The sequence below is a fragment of the Chelonia mydas genome, chromosome 15 (genome assembly GCF_015237465.2).
Source record: "Chelonia mydas isolate rCheMyd1 chromosome 15, rCheMyd1.pri.v2, whole genome shotgun sequence".
NCBI lineage: Eukaryota > Metazoa > Chordata > Testudines > Cheloniidae > Chelonia > Chelonia mydas.
Window position 1 is genome coordinate 19,940,813 of NC_057856.1, and position 13,796 is coordinate 19,954,608.

The following is a 13,796-nucleotide window of genomic DNA, read 5'->3' on the forward strand; positions in this document are numbered from 1 at the left end:
TGTTTCAATTATATTTCCCCCCCAAAATTTTATTTTGCAGGAAATTTCTAAAACGCCTGGCTTTGTTCTGTTTCAGGATATATTATTATTGTAAATCACAGAAATTCCCGCAAAATGGCAAATCCCATTCCTGCCCAGCCCTACTTTGGATTCTTCCATTGGAGAGGGGGTTTGCTCCCTACCATCCCTATGGAACTGGGCAGAGTTTACAGACCTTCAACCCATGGATTCCCGTTAGAGCTGCTGCTGCCCTGGCTCCTTGTTCCCCTGGTTCCTCTCTATCTAGTACCCCATCATCCTGGCTTTTGCAGTAGCCATGTTGCCAGGAGCGCCCAGCAAGCCATTTCCTCCCAAGGGCTAACCGTGTAGGGGAAAAGTCGACATGTTAACGCTGACAGAAGGCCAGGAGTGTTATGGGGATTCAGCAGCGCTTCTTCCGCTGACCACCTGGCCTCACTCCCAGACCTTTCGTGCTCTCTCGTCAGGAAGGGAAAATGGTGCCAAGAAGGTTCCATGCTCCCAAGCTGGACCCTCTAAAGCCCAGTCATCTCCTCTCATCATGGAGGGGATGAGATCACTCATCATTACTGGTATTTAATTTGGAGCATTTGTTTTTTGTTTTCTTTTAAAGAAAAGCAAGTCCCTCCTCATGTACGAAATCCCTGGGCCAGAGCGCACTCTCAGTGACAGTGGTGTGACAGAGCAGAATCTGAATGTGGGCTGCGTTAGCTATGGCTATAGGGAAACAATACATACTGTTAGGTGCCCTATTAATGACTGTGATATCTAATTGCCCACGGTCAGCTTTAATTGACATGTGACAGCAGAATACCAGACAGCTACCTAACTTACATCACAGAGCTGCTCTCTTACGGAAATCGGGTGAAAATCTCAGCCGAGCAGGGACTGCAACAAGCAAAGTCCAGCTAGGTCCTTGTGCTCCTCAATGTTGCCAGTCTCACAGGCTATTTTTACTAGGGAAAGCCAAGAAAATCAGAATCACTGCCCAGGCTGCTGTTGTACTTGTCCTGCTCTATTAAAAACAAGTTCAAGTGATTTATGAGACATGGCCAGGGTACGGGGCAGTCAGAACCCCTGGGTTCTATGCCTGGCCCTGTCACTGACTCACTGGATGTCCTGGGGCAAAACAGTTAGGGCCAGATTTTGATCCCCGTGACTCACAAGAGTCACCCCCTTGATTTCTGTGGGGATAGGCATGTGAGTAACTTCTCGCCAATGCGGGTAAGGCATTCACAATCTGACCTTTCACCCCTCTGTGCCTCCGTTTACTGGGCTGTAAAGTGAGGAGAACTGCTATCATCACGGCGTGATTTGAAGTGTAATTAATTCATGTCAAGCACTGAAGCCAAAATTTTCAAACGGCTCTCAGAGAGGTAGCTGCCCAAAGTCCATCGAACTTGGCACCGTCCTCATTTTCGAAGGAAGCAGTCAGTTGAAAGGCGCCATGGAAACCCACAGTAGTAGTCCGCATTTGTTTCCCTATAGCAGAAATATTTTCATCCAGGCTGTCAATTTGTATTCCACATGTTAGCCTGATGCAAATCACAGCAGTGAGTTGTAGGAGGGAGATGCAGCTACACATTAAGCACAGTGCGGAGGCACGGCTAGGATTTAAAGCCAAGACTCTTGCTCTGATGTTGTTTTATGATAGTTTAAAACTAAATGAATGTTGCCATCTTTGATCAGTGTTTTCCAACAACCGTGCTTTCCCCCAATTAAAATCTAACTTAATCCTAGGCTATCTGCCTTAGAGGGACTGTACAATGAAAACCAGCGTGATTGAAATCCTGCACTGAGCACCAGCAGACTTTGTTTAAGCTCCTCTGTTATTGCCTGAATGGAAAGAGAATATGAAACTCCCCTTTATGGCTGGCAGGGTTTCTGTGGTACACATGTGAGTGCTTTGTGTTTGTTTTCATTAGAGCTGGAGGACTGATCGGATCCTATTGATTAGAGCCAGGGCTGGTTGCTGGGTTCATGACTAGTGGAGCTTCCCAGATGCTTATCAGTGCATGGATGAAGGATGGCCATTTATCACAGAGAATGGCACAAGGGAGAAAAGCTCTAGCCAATAAAATTCCCAGCTCGTGGGTGTTTTGCTGCCTTGAAAGCAACTAAAACAAGCCCCTGACATTGACATAATTCAGGGGTCACTGCGATCCCATCCAGCTGAAAGCCACTTTTGCAATTAGCCATAAGCCAGTGAGCCGCGTCTAACTTGCATTAAACAAACTCTAGGTGGGGACGTATTGTTATCCCCGTTTTACACACAGGGAAATTGGGGTGAAGTAACTTGCCCAAGCTCACACAGTGAGTCACTGGCAGAGCCAAGAATAGTAGCCAGGAGTTGTGACTCCCCGTCCCTTGTGCTAATCATCAGGCAGCACTCACCTTGCACGGGACAATGGACTACATATGACATGACCTAATATAATGACTTGCATGCTCAGAATGCATCCTGTGTGAAGTGGCTAGAGTACGTGACAGGCAGCTTGACCAGACGCCGCAATTGACTTCCCTGACTGATTGCTCTGGCATGAATAAATGAGCTGAAGTCTTTGCCCTCCTGGTCTTATCCCAGGAATGTACAGGCTTACCACCATTCTGACATCAGAGACTCCTTTTGTGTGGTTCAGAACAAAACAAATCACACAAGGTGGAGTTCTTCAGTGCTGAGTGACTGGCCTTACTGGAACTCAGTGTGGGATTTGCCGGCACTGGACCTGAATTCCAATAGCTCTGTCCTTGGGGTGTGTGTTTGAGTGTCTTTGTTCATAGGCTTGTGTCTCAGGGAGCCTTCTATGGAGTGGAAATAGGGTATGTCTACGCTGCATTAAAATGCCAGCTGCTGGACTGTGTTGGCTGACTTGGACTCAAGCTGCAGGGTTATAAAATTGCAGTATAGAGCAGGGGTGGGGAATCTATGGCCCATGGCCTGGATCTGATCCATAGCTTAATTTCATCCAGCCTGTGGCAAGTCTTGGCGCACCCCTGACAGGGCTGGAGCTGCGAGCGCCGACTTGCCTCGCTGCGGGCGGAGAGCCCCGAGCCTCCCCGGGCCAGGTGAATTGAACATTTTATATTTCTCTCGCTAAGAAAAAAAACAAAAAAACCTAAATTAAGTTGCTTTTTACTTGTGCGTGGCCCACGACTGATTTTTTCTGTGGATCAATGACCTGTGATAGAAAAAAGGGTTCCCCACCAATGGTGTCGAGGTGTGGGCTGGAGCCTGGACTCTGGGGTGCTCCCCCTTTGTAAAGTCCGTGAACTTGGGCTCCAACCCGAGCCCAAACCTTTACACTGCAGTTTTGTAGCCCCGCAGCCCAAGCCCAAGTCAGAGGACATGGGTCAGCCAGGGTGTTTTATTGCAGTATAGACATATGCATTATCATCAAACAGTTTCATTAGGATGACCCCTAAAGGCTGCAGTCAGGACTGGGACTCCATTGTGTCAGGCACTGTAGAAACACAAGGAGGAGACAATCCTTGTCCACAAAGCACAATGTGAGAGCTGGCCTTTCCCACCACTCAGGAATTAAGATAACATCATAAGACCTGATCTCATGTTATTTGGGTCCCATTAGTGGCACCTTGTGGCAATAAAAAAAGCCCATGAAAAATGTGACTGTGGCTTGCAGGACACCCAAGGGTAGAGGAGCGGGAATGTCTGGCTTCTTCCACAAGCAGGTAAGCCCCACCACAGGGAAGGATTCAAAGGAAATCCCCTGCGTTAAAATTCACAGTTCCCTCTCCCCTACATAGGTTTTTCCCATGTACATTAGGGGAAAACGGGACTCTGCTGGGGAACTTTAAAGCATGTAGTTTTCTCTCTCAGCCAGCTGCCACTCTGCTCTTCTGTTTGTGTTGCTGAATTTAGCTGCTGATGAAAATGAGACGCTGTTCCCCTATTTCACGTCTGAGCCCTTAATTACTTTTTACTCCAGACAGAACGAGAGCATCCTGAACTCATAAGATTTACGTAAATTGTGATTTACATTAATTACAAGGTTACGGAGTCAGGCTCTAATCCTTTATCCTACAATTCATGCTGCTCCAGGGTGCACTGTTTCATTTACTGGTGAAAATGGGTCTTGCTTGGGTACTTGTAAAAAATAGTAATTCTGTGCTTCAGATTATTAATTAAATAAATGCTGCTTGGAAGGAAAGAAAAACTATTTAACAGCACACAGATGCCAGTCCAACTCACTGCATTTACTTAGATGCCACATGCTCGTTGAGTTTTCTTTGAGGTGGAGCCTAACATGTATAATTTAATTCCTTAATAAATACTACCACCTTGGCCCTCTATACCATTTGATCTCAAAGCACTTGATTGATCATTATCCCATTGGAGTCAATCGCAACAATCCCTTATCTTCAGTAGAAGCAGAACCTAGCTCCAATGCCATACAGCTAGAGATGAGCCCAAACCAGAGCACAGGACTGGAACTCTCTATTTCCCCTACTAGTGTGGGTTTGGATCCAGGTTTAGATCCTAACTCTGGGAGAAGATCACCTTTGCTCACAATGCGAGGAAGGGCTCATTTCACCCTCCGCAGGTACTTAACACTACCCATCAATATGGGAGAAGAGTTAAAGGCGGAAAACGACCTCTACAGAATCCAGCTGAACCTGCAGGGGGGATTCCTGTTAGCAGAATGTAATGACCTGATTGGGAATTGTGTCAGGACACTGGGTCTAACACACTTATTCCCTGTGGCTGAAAACGTCAATTCTCTGCTAAGCAGCAAAGACGGTGGGGTTTTCTATTCTACCCCATGGTGATGTGTATAGTATCAAACTCTAGACCAATACGATAGCTAAATAAGATGGACGTTCTATTATACTGGAGCTTCTTCTGGTGGGGACAAGGACAGCAACCACAGCTGTCAGGTTTCCTTTATCTTTGCTAGTCAAAGTCGGTTTGATCTCAATGTTTCAGTTGCTCCAGGCATTTTGTGGAGCACTACTTTACAGCCACCCACGCTGGCAGGCTGAATAAATTGGGTTCAAATGAGGTTCTTCAGGAATCCAGACAAGAAAAATGACATTAGCCCTTTCTTTGCACTGTCAATATCAAGCTCACACCCACACCAGCTTAACCTAACATACCTGCATGGTACGGCGTCACTGCAGTCTAATCCAAACCAGCTTTGAGCTAGAGTTCACGTACACATTTGTTACAAGGACAAGTGGACAAACACCTGACTATATGTTTCCACGACGTTCGTATGGAAGTATTTGTTTGACTGTCCTCAGTGGCTCTGGAAACAAGGCAGGAATAGGAGTTATATAAAAACTCAACAAAGCTTGACATGGGAGCAGCGAGCTACCTGTCTCCCATAATCATCTTCTGCACTTTGGAATCATGACATCTAGCAAATTGTCAGGGCAGTTCAGCTTGGTGAACCTGCTGAGGCATGAATCACTCACTAATGGATTAGGAGCACTGAACATCTTCTGGCAGAAACTGGTGAAGGCAGTCCCCACCCAAGAGTCACTCTTCAGATTCTCCTGGAAGGAGATACGTTATCCTTGGATGTCCTCATAAGGGAGCAGTAAACATGTCAGTCAGTGCAGCGACAATCGCTTCATTTTGTCCAGACCAAAGTGGCTGGCAGAATGGCGCAGCGCACAGTGGTGTGCTTACAGTAATATGGGAAGTACAGAAGCCCGTGCTGACTCCTGGCAGGACTGCGTGTGGGATATTCAGCCTGGACTTTGCAACTGATGGAAAAGGTTGCTTTCTGCTGCCAGGGAAAACCAGCTCATGCCAGTGACCAATCAGCTGACCAGAGACTCTGCTGGCACTCGCCTTTGTGAAAACAAAGTTTTGAAAGTGACCATGCTGTTCACGCCCGGGAAGTTGACAGATGAGCCATATTTCAAACCTGGCAATGACAAACGGTAAGGGTTTGCAGCATGACAAAGTTCTTCCATTACATCACTGCTACCTTCCTCGACCCAAGGGTTAAGAACAACATGCCAGCCTTGGTGCCTCATGCTGCTAGAATGAAAATATTTTGAGGCAGGCTTCCTAGAGCAGCAACAAGCCTGCTTCCCGGGGAGGTTTTGGGAGGGGGGGGGCAGAAGGAAATGGGGAGCTGCTAGAAGGAAAGTCTAGCAGCTGATACTGTTTCCTGGAGTCAGAGTGGCCACTGGGGACCGAACATCATCCATACGTTTCAGTGATTGGCGTTTACATATTTCAGTATATGATGCATATTAGCCTTGCAAAATTCCACTCACCTTCCCCTCCCTTCCCCCCATGATTGCCAAATAAAATCTCATTTGTTTCTCCTGGAAGAGGCAGGGGTGTAGATTTTAAGTTTTGGCAATGATTTTCCAGTGCTGTGGTGGACGAATGAAAGGTATTCCTCATGGCTCTCTCCCCAGTGGCCACTCACACAGAAGCCCCTAGCCCTGCACATCAATGCTTGGAGTGAGAGATCACAGTACCTAGCATGCCAGGGCCACATATGGGCTTCCAAACATCTAGGATTTTCATGAAGGAATCTAAGTGCCCAGATTTCATTATGATTAGGGCACCCAACTCCCTTAGGTTCCTTTGAAAGTCCAGTGCTTTGCGTTCGCATGCTGTGTGAGGAAGTCGGGATTTTCAGTAATATTTTTATAAAAAAAAAAATCTTTGTGTGCCTCAGTTTCCCTCTGTACTTTGCATTTGCTTCCCAGTGCAAAATGGTTTATTGGAGCAGAGCAAGGACATGAGGTGGGTGTGTCATGTAGCTGTTTGGGGTGGAATGAATGGGTCATTAAAGGACTGACTAAAACCGATCCCATATCAATGGGGAGTCCAAAAACACAACAGGAACCCCAACAGCCACGCCACTCACACCTAGCAACCAACGAACAAGAAGAAGACGATTTTGCCCCGCCTCTTGGTGGGGAAGGGAAGCCAAAGCCCCAGCCTGAGGACAAAGGGGAGAGGAGTCAGGTGGTGGGATAAGGACTTCCCTTTGGAGAGAGGTGGGGCTCTCACCTTGGACTGACAAAGAGACAGAGGGAGGGGGCCAGGAATGGAGCCCACAGCACCGTCACTGGGTGGAACTCTGGTGTGGCCAGAACAGACTGTATTTTAACCTTTAGTTCTCTGTGCTAACTGGTGTGTGCCAGTTGACTAATAAACCCTACTCTGTCTGGAAAAAGGCTTTCCCTTTTTACTCATTTCTGCGTGGATCATGCATGCAAACAACTTGCCAAAACTTTTGTTTTCCTTCCAAAATCACTTGTTTTGAATTGGGCATAAATGATTTTCAGGCTTTCGGTGCATCAAAGTGAGGGAGACCTTTTCATTTCCGAGTTCCCTGGACACACCTATTTTCTGGAGATCGTGCCATGTTTGGTTTGTCAGATGCAAAGTGGAGAGGACTTTCCCCTGAGTTTGCATTTCATCACACAAAGGCTGCTCACAAGCTGCCACTCGTTGTGCAGCATGTACGCCTGAACCCTGATGCAACTCTGGGCAACGTTTGCAAACTCTTTTCCTCTCTCTGCAACAAAGCTGGCTCATCATGCGGTGCTTTTGCTCTTGCTGAACCCACACTAACCAGTTCCATCTGAGAGTCTGAGCCTTATTTTTGCAGAGGTGAGCACGAGCCCTGATAAAACTAGATAACAGTGCATACGTGGCTGAGAAAGAGACACGATCAAGATTCAAAATGCCGTGCCTCTCTTGTTTGGAATTAGGGCCAGGCAAAATGTTTGCAATGAACCGATTGCCGAGACTGGGGGTTCATTGTTTACATGGAGAAGGATAAAGTGGTCAGTGAGTGGGGGGGTCTGAAAACCAGAAAGAAGCTGAAATAAGGGATTTTTCGCTCAGCTCGATTAATAGTAGCAGCTGGAGGTGCTAGGCACTCTACAAAAACATCGCACGAGGCACTCTGCCAACAAAGAGACAGCCCTGCCCCAAAGAGTGTAGTCTACTCTAAGCAAACCCTGATGAGAGTCCAAAGCTCGGCCTAGGTTCACCAATAGGATCGTCCAGCTTCAACTCCCTCCCCCACCTGTCCCAAGAGAGACTCCCCTTCCCCCATACAACACCTCACCCCCTTACCTTTGATGTCTTCTGAGTGGCCTGGCATCCCCCCACGCTTCTATTCACTCTGGCCTCCTTGAGAGACAGCCAGCTCCTTCCCATCCTAGGAGCTTCAGGGAGTCACAGGTAATCACTCACTGCCTGGGAGCTGCATAGGAGACCCTCTGCCCCTGTCAAGCTTACAAAGAATCTTCTAGGAGGGGGAAAACCTCTCCCACCCTTCTGTCACCCTCAGTCAGGGGGTCTCCTGCTGCCTATAGCAGCACTGGACCGGAAGCTGGGTTCTACGCTCCTGTGTGCTGGGTAGGGAGAGTACAGGCCCCTGGGGTACTGCTCCCTTCCAGGGGACTTTAAAGAGGGTCCTGGGGCAGCTGTGAGAACACAGGGTGGGGGCCCAAGCACGCTGTGAGCTCAACAGTGCAGGGTGGTCTGCAATGCTTGGCAAGAGCTTTTCAGCACAACCAAAATCTGAGAAAACCCCAAGTGACTGAACTCCTGAGACCAAAACCAGCTGGCTCTGGTATACGGCATCCCACACTGGGTTGCATTGGCACCTCTGACTAGAGAGCCAGGAGCAATTTAACTGCCTAACTTGTTTCGAGCGTTGATGCTGTTTGCTTACATGGTCGCATTTCATTCAGCACAGCCAATGACAAAGACTGGCTGCCTCCACCATTAAGCAAGGGCTATTATGCCTAGTCACTTTCACCTTCCAGGTTTCAGCTAAAGTCCAGGGCAGTTGCTATTTGGACTCAGAACCATGCAAAGGAACTTTCTCTTAAACTAGATGACCAAAAAAAAAATTGTTTTCAGTGAAATAAAAGTTCTTAAAACACATTGCCATGATAACTAGCCCTCCCCCAGCTCTCTGCAGCAGAGACCAGTAGTTACTGCCCCGTAAGGGCGGGTCATTAGCCTTTTGTACCGCTGAGCCACGTCACATGACTTGAACCAGCAAATTAAAAAAAAGTCTCCTCCCAGCCCTCTGTGTCCCACTTTTATTCCACCCAGTGGCTCCTCAATGTTCGACTCGAGCTGACAATGACTTGGCGTGCAGGCGGTTTTTTATTTTATTGCCCCTTTCTGTGCCCTCTTTTTCAATGGCAAAAATGAAAAAAAAAAAAAAAAAGGTAAAGAGAGTTTGGGGGAGGGACTGAGAATGTTTGGGGATGAAAAATAAGAAAATGGGAAATGAAAGCTTATGAGCAGCTCTTGTATTCAGCAGGGGTGTGGTGGGCTGGAGTTTTGAAAACTGCTTAAGGGATTGGGACTCCCAGCTTCCATTTAAAATGAATGGGAATTGGATGAACAAAGCTATCTCCTAGATCACTTAGGAACATAGGACAGTGACACTAAATTATTAAAATAATGTAACTCCCCCAAAACTAGATATTTCCAACATCACAAAGCTCAAGGCTGTGACCCAGCTAACTGCTAAGGGGACAAATAAATTATAAGTAGGTTTCTCTGTTGTTTTTTTTAATAGTAAAAAAACATTTTGACACGGTAGCAAAAAAGAAATATAAATGTATTCCATTATTCTTATTCCAGGTCCAAGTGGTAGATTTCATTTGCAGGGATCAACCCAGTGACCCAGGCAGTAGAGCATCCGGTGGGGCAGAATTAGAATTTATGAATACTTTCTCCATCTTCCGGTGTTAAATTCTTGCTAAAAAGCCTTATGAAATCCTAACTCCCTCCTGCAAACGCACACATTTCTTTGGTTCACTGCATTCAGGCCCAGAGCCTTAAAGTTATTTAGGTGCCTCACTCCTTAAGCTCATTACTTCTGTATTGTTAAAAGATTCCCCCCCACTACAGAGTCATTTAACAGCCATTAACCGCATCACACTGTCTCTGCTGCCCCCACGTGGCACTACAGGAAATGATCAGAATTCCTGGGCATCAAACTGAAAACGTGCAAATATTCTCGAAACTGCCGCATGTAATTATCCCATTCTCAGCTGGTGGCAGATGGTTCATTAAGGCTCCCATGCACTTTTGTGAATGGCATGAGTTTTTTTTAACATGCATTTTAAATCAAGTGAAGTATTTGCCATTTGAAAATGACACCGTTAAATGGGAGAACTTATGGATGGGCGATGGTGTCGTTCAATGGTCAGGGCACGGGGCTGGGACTCAGGAGACCTAGGCTCTATTCCCAACTCTGACACTGGCCTGCTGGGTGACTTAGGGCAAGTCAACAGTGCCTCAGTTTCCCTATCTCTAGGATGAAGCTACTAATACTCCCCACCCCCTTTGTGAAATACACTGATATCTATAGATAGGAATCATAGAATATCAGAGTTGGAAGGGACTTCAGAAGGTCATCTAGTCCACCCCCCCCCACTCAAAGCAGGGCCAATCCCCAATTTTTGCCCCAGATCCCTAAATGGCCCCCTCAAGGATTGAACTCACAATCCTGGGCTTAGCAGGCCAATGCTCAAACCACTAAGCTATCCTTCCCCCACCATTGTGGCATTGCACTATTTACGTGCCAGCAATTCCTTCAATTTTGCACACAAATAATAATGGTCCAGCTCCAAAGGGCAGCGTTGGCCCGCTGAATCACCATCCCTTAAAGGCGTCTTGCGTCTGTCAAGGGGTTTCAGAGTAGCAGCCGTGTTAGTCTGTATTTGCAAAAAGAAAAGGAGGACTTGTGGCACCTTAGAGACTAACCAATTTATTTGAGCATAAGCTTTCGTGAGCTACAGCTCACTTCATCGGATGCATCCGATGAAGTGAGCTGTAGCTCACGAAAGGTTATGCTCAAATAAATTGGTTAGTCTTTAAGGTGCCACAAGTCCTCCTTTTCTTTTTGTCAAGGGGTGTCACTTTAAGGGGATCCATTCCATCTGACGTGAAGGGCCCCCATCTTTAAATGACCAAACATTTGTTTTAAAGTGAGTGCATAGTAGGTGTCAGAGTGAGAGCAGTGACGTCTGGGCTGCGCCTCCAGAGAGCTTACACAGAGATAGTGCAGCCCAGGGCCCAGATAGTTTTAAACCACCTTTGCGCAGCTTGGCTTTTGCCTGAACTGGGGGCCAGTACAGCCCCTGGCATAAATAGGGCAGGCCTCAGAGCTCCTCTACCTAAGAGCTTTCTACTCTGTGTTCTACAGCCCAGAACGACCATCCTCCCAGCATGGCCAAACACTCAGGACGGTGAGGGAAAGCAGCACAGGACAGCACTACCTGCACGGGGGGAGTAATTCCATGGACTGTTGCAGCCCCTCCTTATGGCCGCTATCGTGATATACAGGGGATGTGTGCGGGACCCGAATCTGGCCCTGATGTTCTCGATTTATGCATGTAACAGGAAAAGTGGCCGTATGGATTTCCCATCGCTATGCCCCAGCTCTGCTCCATAAGGGCTCCCCACTCAGTGCGTATCCCTGCTCACTCAGGGTGAAATTTTGGCTTTTCCTCCGCTGGCCAATAAGGGTGCTAATTATGGTACTTTTGTGCTGTGGCCATCGGCTCACGAAGAACTGGCCTAGCTCCTTTCACATCAGCTACTGAACAGCTGTCAGCTGGTAACCGTTTCCACTGACCCTGTCTGAATTTGAACCAGTGACCAAGAAGTATCCCATTACCAGCCCCCAGTGACCTTCAATAATCCTGTGGTCACGTCTGAAGATCACGTGAATGAGAGTGGAGCTTCGTGATGGGTAGAAATGTGGCTGAGACTGAGGCCGTAAAATACAGCAACACTGGGAGAGACAGGGTCATAAGGGGCAATTCTAGCCCCTTTACGTGGAACAGATTTGCAGCCGAGATGGCAGCAAAACCTCAGAAAATTTCAAGTGGTAGCGTTGTATTAGCCTTGGCTTTAAAGGGCAGCTAGCCAACTTTTCTAAACCCTATGGGCGTGATTGTCAAATTTGCCTAAGAGCATTGGGTGCCCCATTCTCATTCATTTTAATACTTTTAATTGGGTATCTAACTCCCCTAGGCAGCTTTACAAATCTCAGCCTACTTTATTACTTTCATAATTTGGCGTTGCTGGCCAAGATTCCCACTTCCCTCCATGTCCCATCCTCCCCCCAATATTCTTCTTTGGACAATTGATCCATATGGTGTCTCATTATTTCAAAACATAACCTCTGCTTTCCCGCCCTGAAGCCTGCACTAGATAAAACTGTTTAAATCTGTTTTGTCTGGAGCACTTGAGGGTTTTAAAAAAAACCATACCTAAATAACACAATTAAAAGTGGAGTTAAATTTACAGCTTCCCCCTTGCTCCTGCGTGAAATAAACCCCCAGACACTGGAAAAGCAGGATGTACAAAGTTCAGCTTCCCCTCCATACTCTTTACGAGGGCATGGTGCTACAGGACTAAACCTCTCTCCACTGGGACCGTACTAAAGAGTCCCCCATGATGCCACATTATTCACATCTTCCATTAGGGTCGGGCAAGGATTCCAACTTCCTGGATCTGGTGACATGTTACTGGCTGACATTCATTAAGCACGTGATGCCAAATGGGTGGGACAGGATCTGAAAAGATGCCAATGCAAATTCAGATGTAACTGTAGTGTGGGTAGACTACCTTTCATCTGGGTAACAATACAGCAAAGACATGGTAGTACAGGCTTCAGCACAGGCTAGCCATCCCAACGTAAGCCCACTGGAGACCCTAGTATTGTGGTTGCTAGCTTGCACTGAAATCTGTACCACCATATCTACGCTACCATTGTTATCTCTGCTAGCTAGGTTAAAGCTAGCACTGGTATGCCCACCTGGCTACCATGACACCTTAATTTGCTGTGTAGATGTACCTACAGTCAACCCTGAATATGACCACTTCATTTGAAATCCTACGGCAGCCTCTCTGAGGATGAATGCTCAGCTAGTCCTCCTGCCCGTTCCACCAGCCTGGGCTCCCTTACACTGTCCTGCCAACTACGCCACTGTGATGGGTTCCCCCCCCTCCAGGTTGCTACCTGCGCGTGTGCTGGAGAAGGCTTGAGGGCCTGGCTCAGCAGGACAGGGTAAGGAAGCCCAGGCTGGTGGAACAGGCAGGCTCAGTGGTACCCCAAAACACCAGGTGGCACCCCAGAGTGGGGGGCAACCTGTCACAGGGACGATCACTTGAAGAAGAATCTATAAGAACCTGTGGGCTTTAGCACAGCCCCACAGAGAGAGAGGGTGCAGAATCCATCTGAGGGGAGAGTTCCTTCCTAAGGAATGACATTTCAGAGACGACCTTACCTGACAGAGGGACCCCACACTCACATTTTTAAAAAGGACATTTAATGGTTTAACAGGAGGTTTCCATGAAACGTGTTCACATTCAATGTCCCGTAAAATCACACTGCATTATAATGCCCTAAAAACAGTCCTAGTTTGCAAATCACTGTGAATACTTAAAAATGCAAAGGGTAGACAGGCAAACACAAGGTGACCATTTGCTTTGCTTTTCTTTGTCAGGATGCAATTCCTATTTCCGCTTTAGAAAAAGGCACCCAACATCGCTCCATGGGAGTCTGATCCAAGACTCCCATCGATCTTCCAATGGTACTTGCATCCAGCCCCAAGGGGGGGTGGGGTGAGGGGGAATAGCAGTGCTAGCTGAAGGAAGTCTGCAAATCAGCAGGTCTCCTCCCAGCAAAGATAAGATCTGTGTGATGGTGACCCACCAGCAGTTCTATACAGTTAGGCTCTACAAGAGCCTTGCTGTAGCACTAGCCACCAGCTAATCACAGGAGGTGCAG

The 13,796-nt window shown here is 47.3% G+C and overlaps 1 protein-coding gene across 1 annotated transcript in view; it reads right to left on the minus strand.

Moving 5' to 3' along the window:
- Positions 1-8,880, minus strand: part of ULK1 (unc-51 like autophagy activating kinase 1) — a 126,018-nt gene extending 117,138 nt beyond the window's left edge. The window contains exon 1 of the mRNA XM_043530038.1: positions 8,099-8,880. Within this exon, the coding sequence (XP_043385973.1) occupies positions 8,099-8,182 (84 nt within the window). The 5' untranslated portion in view covers positions 8,183-8,880. The remainder of the gene's footprint in view (positions 1-8,098) is intronic.
- Between the last annotated feature and the right edge of the window lie 4,916 nt (positions 8,881-13,796).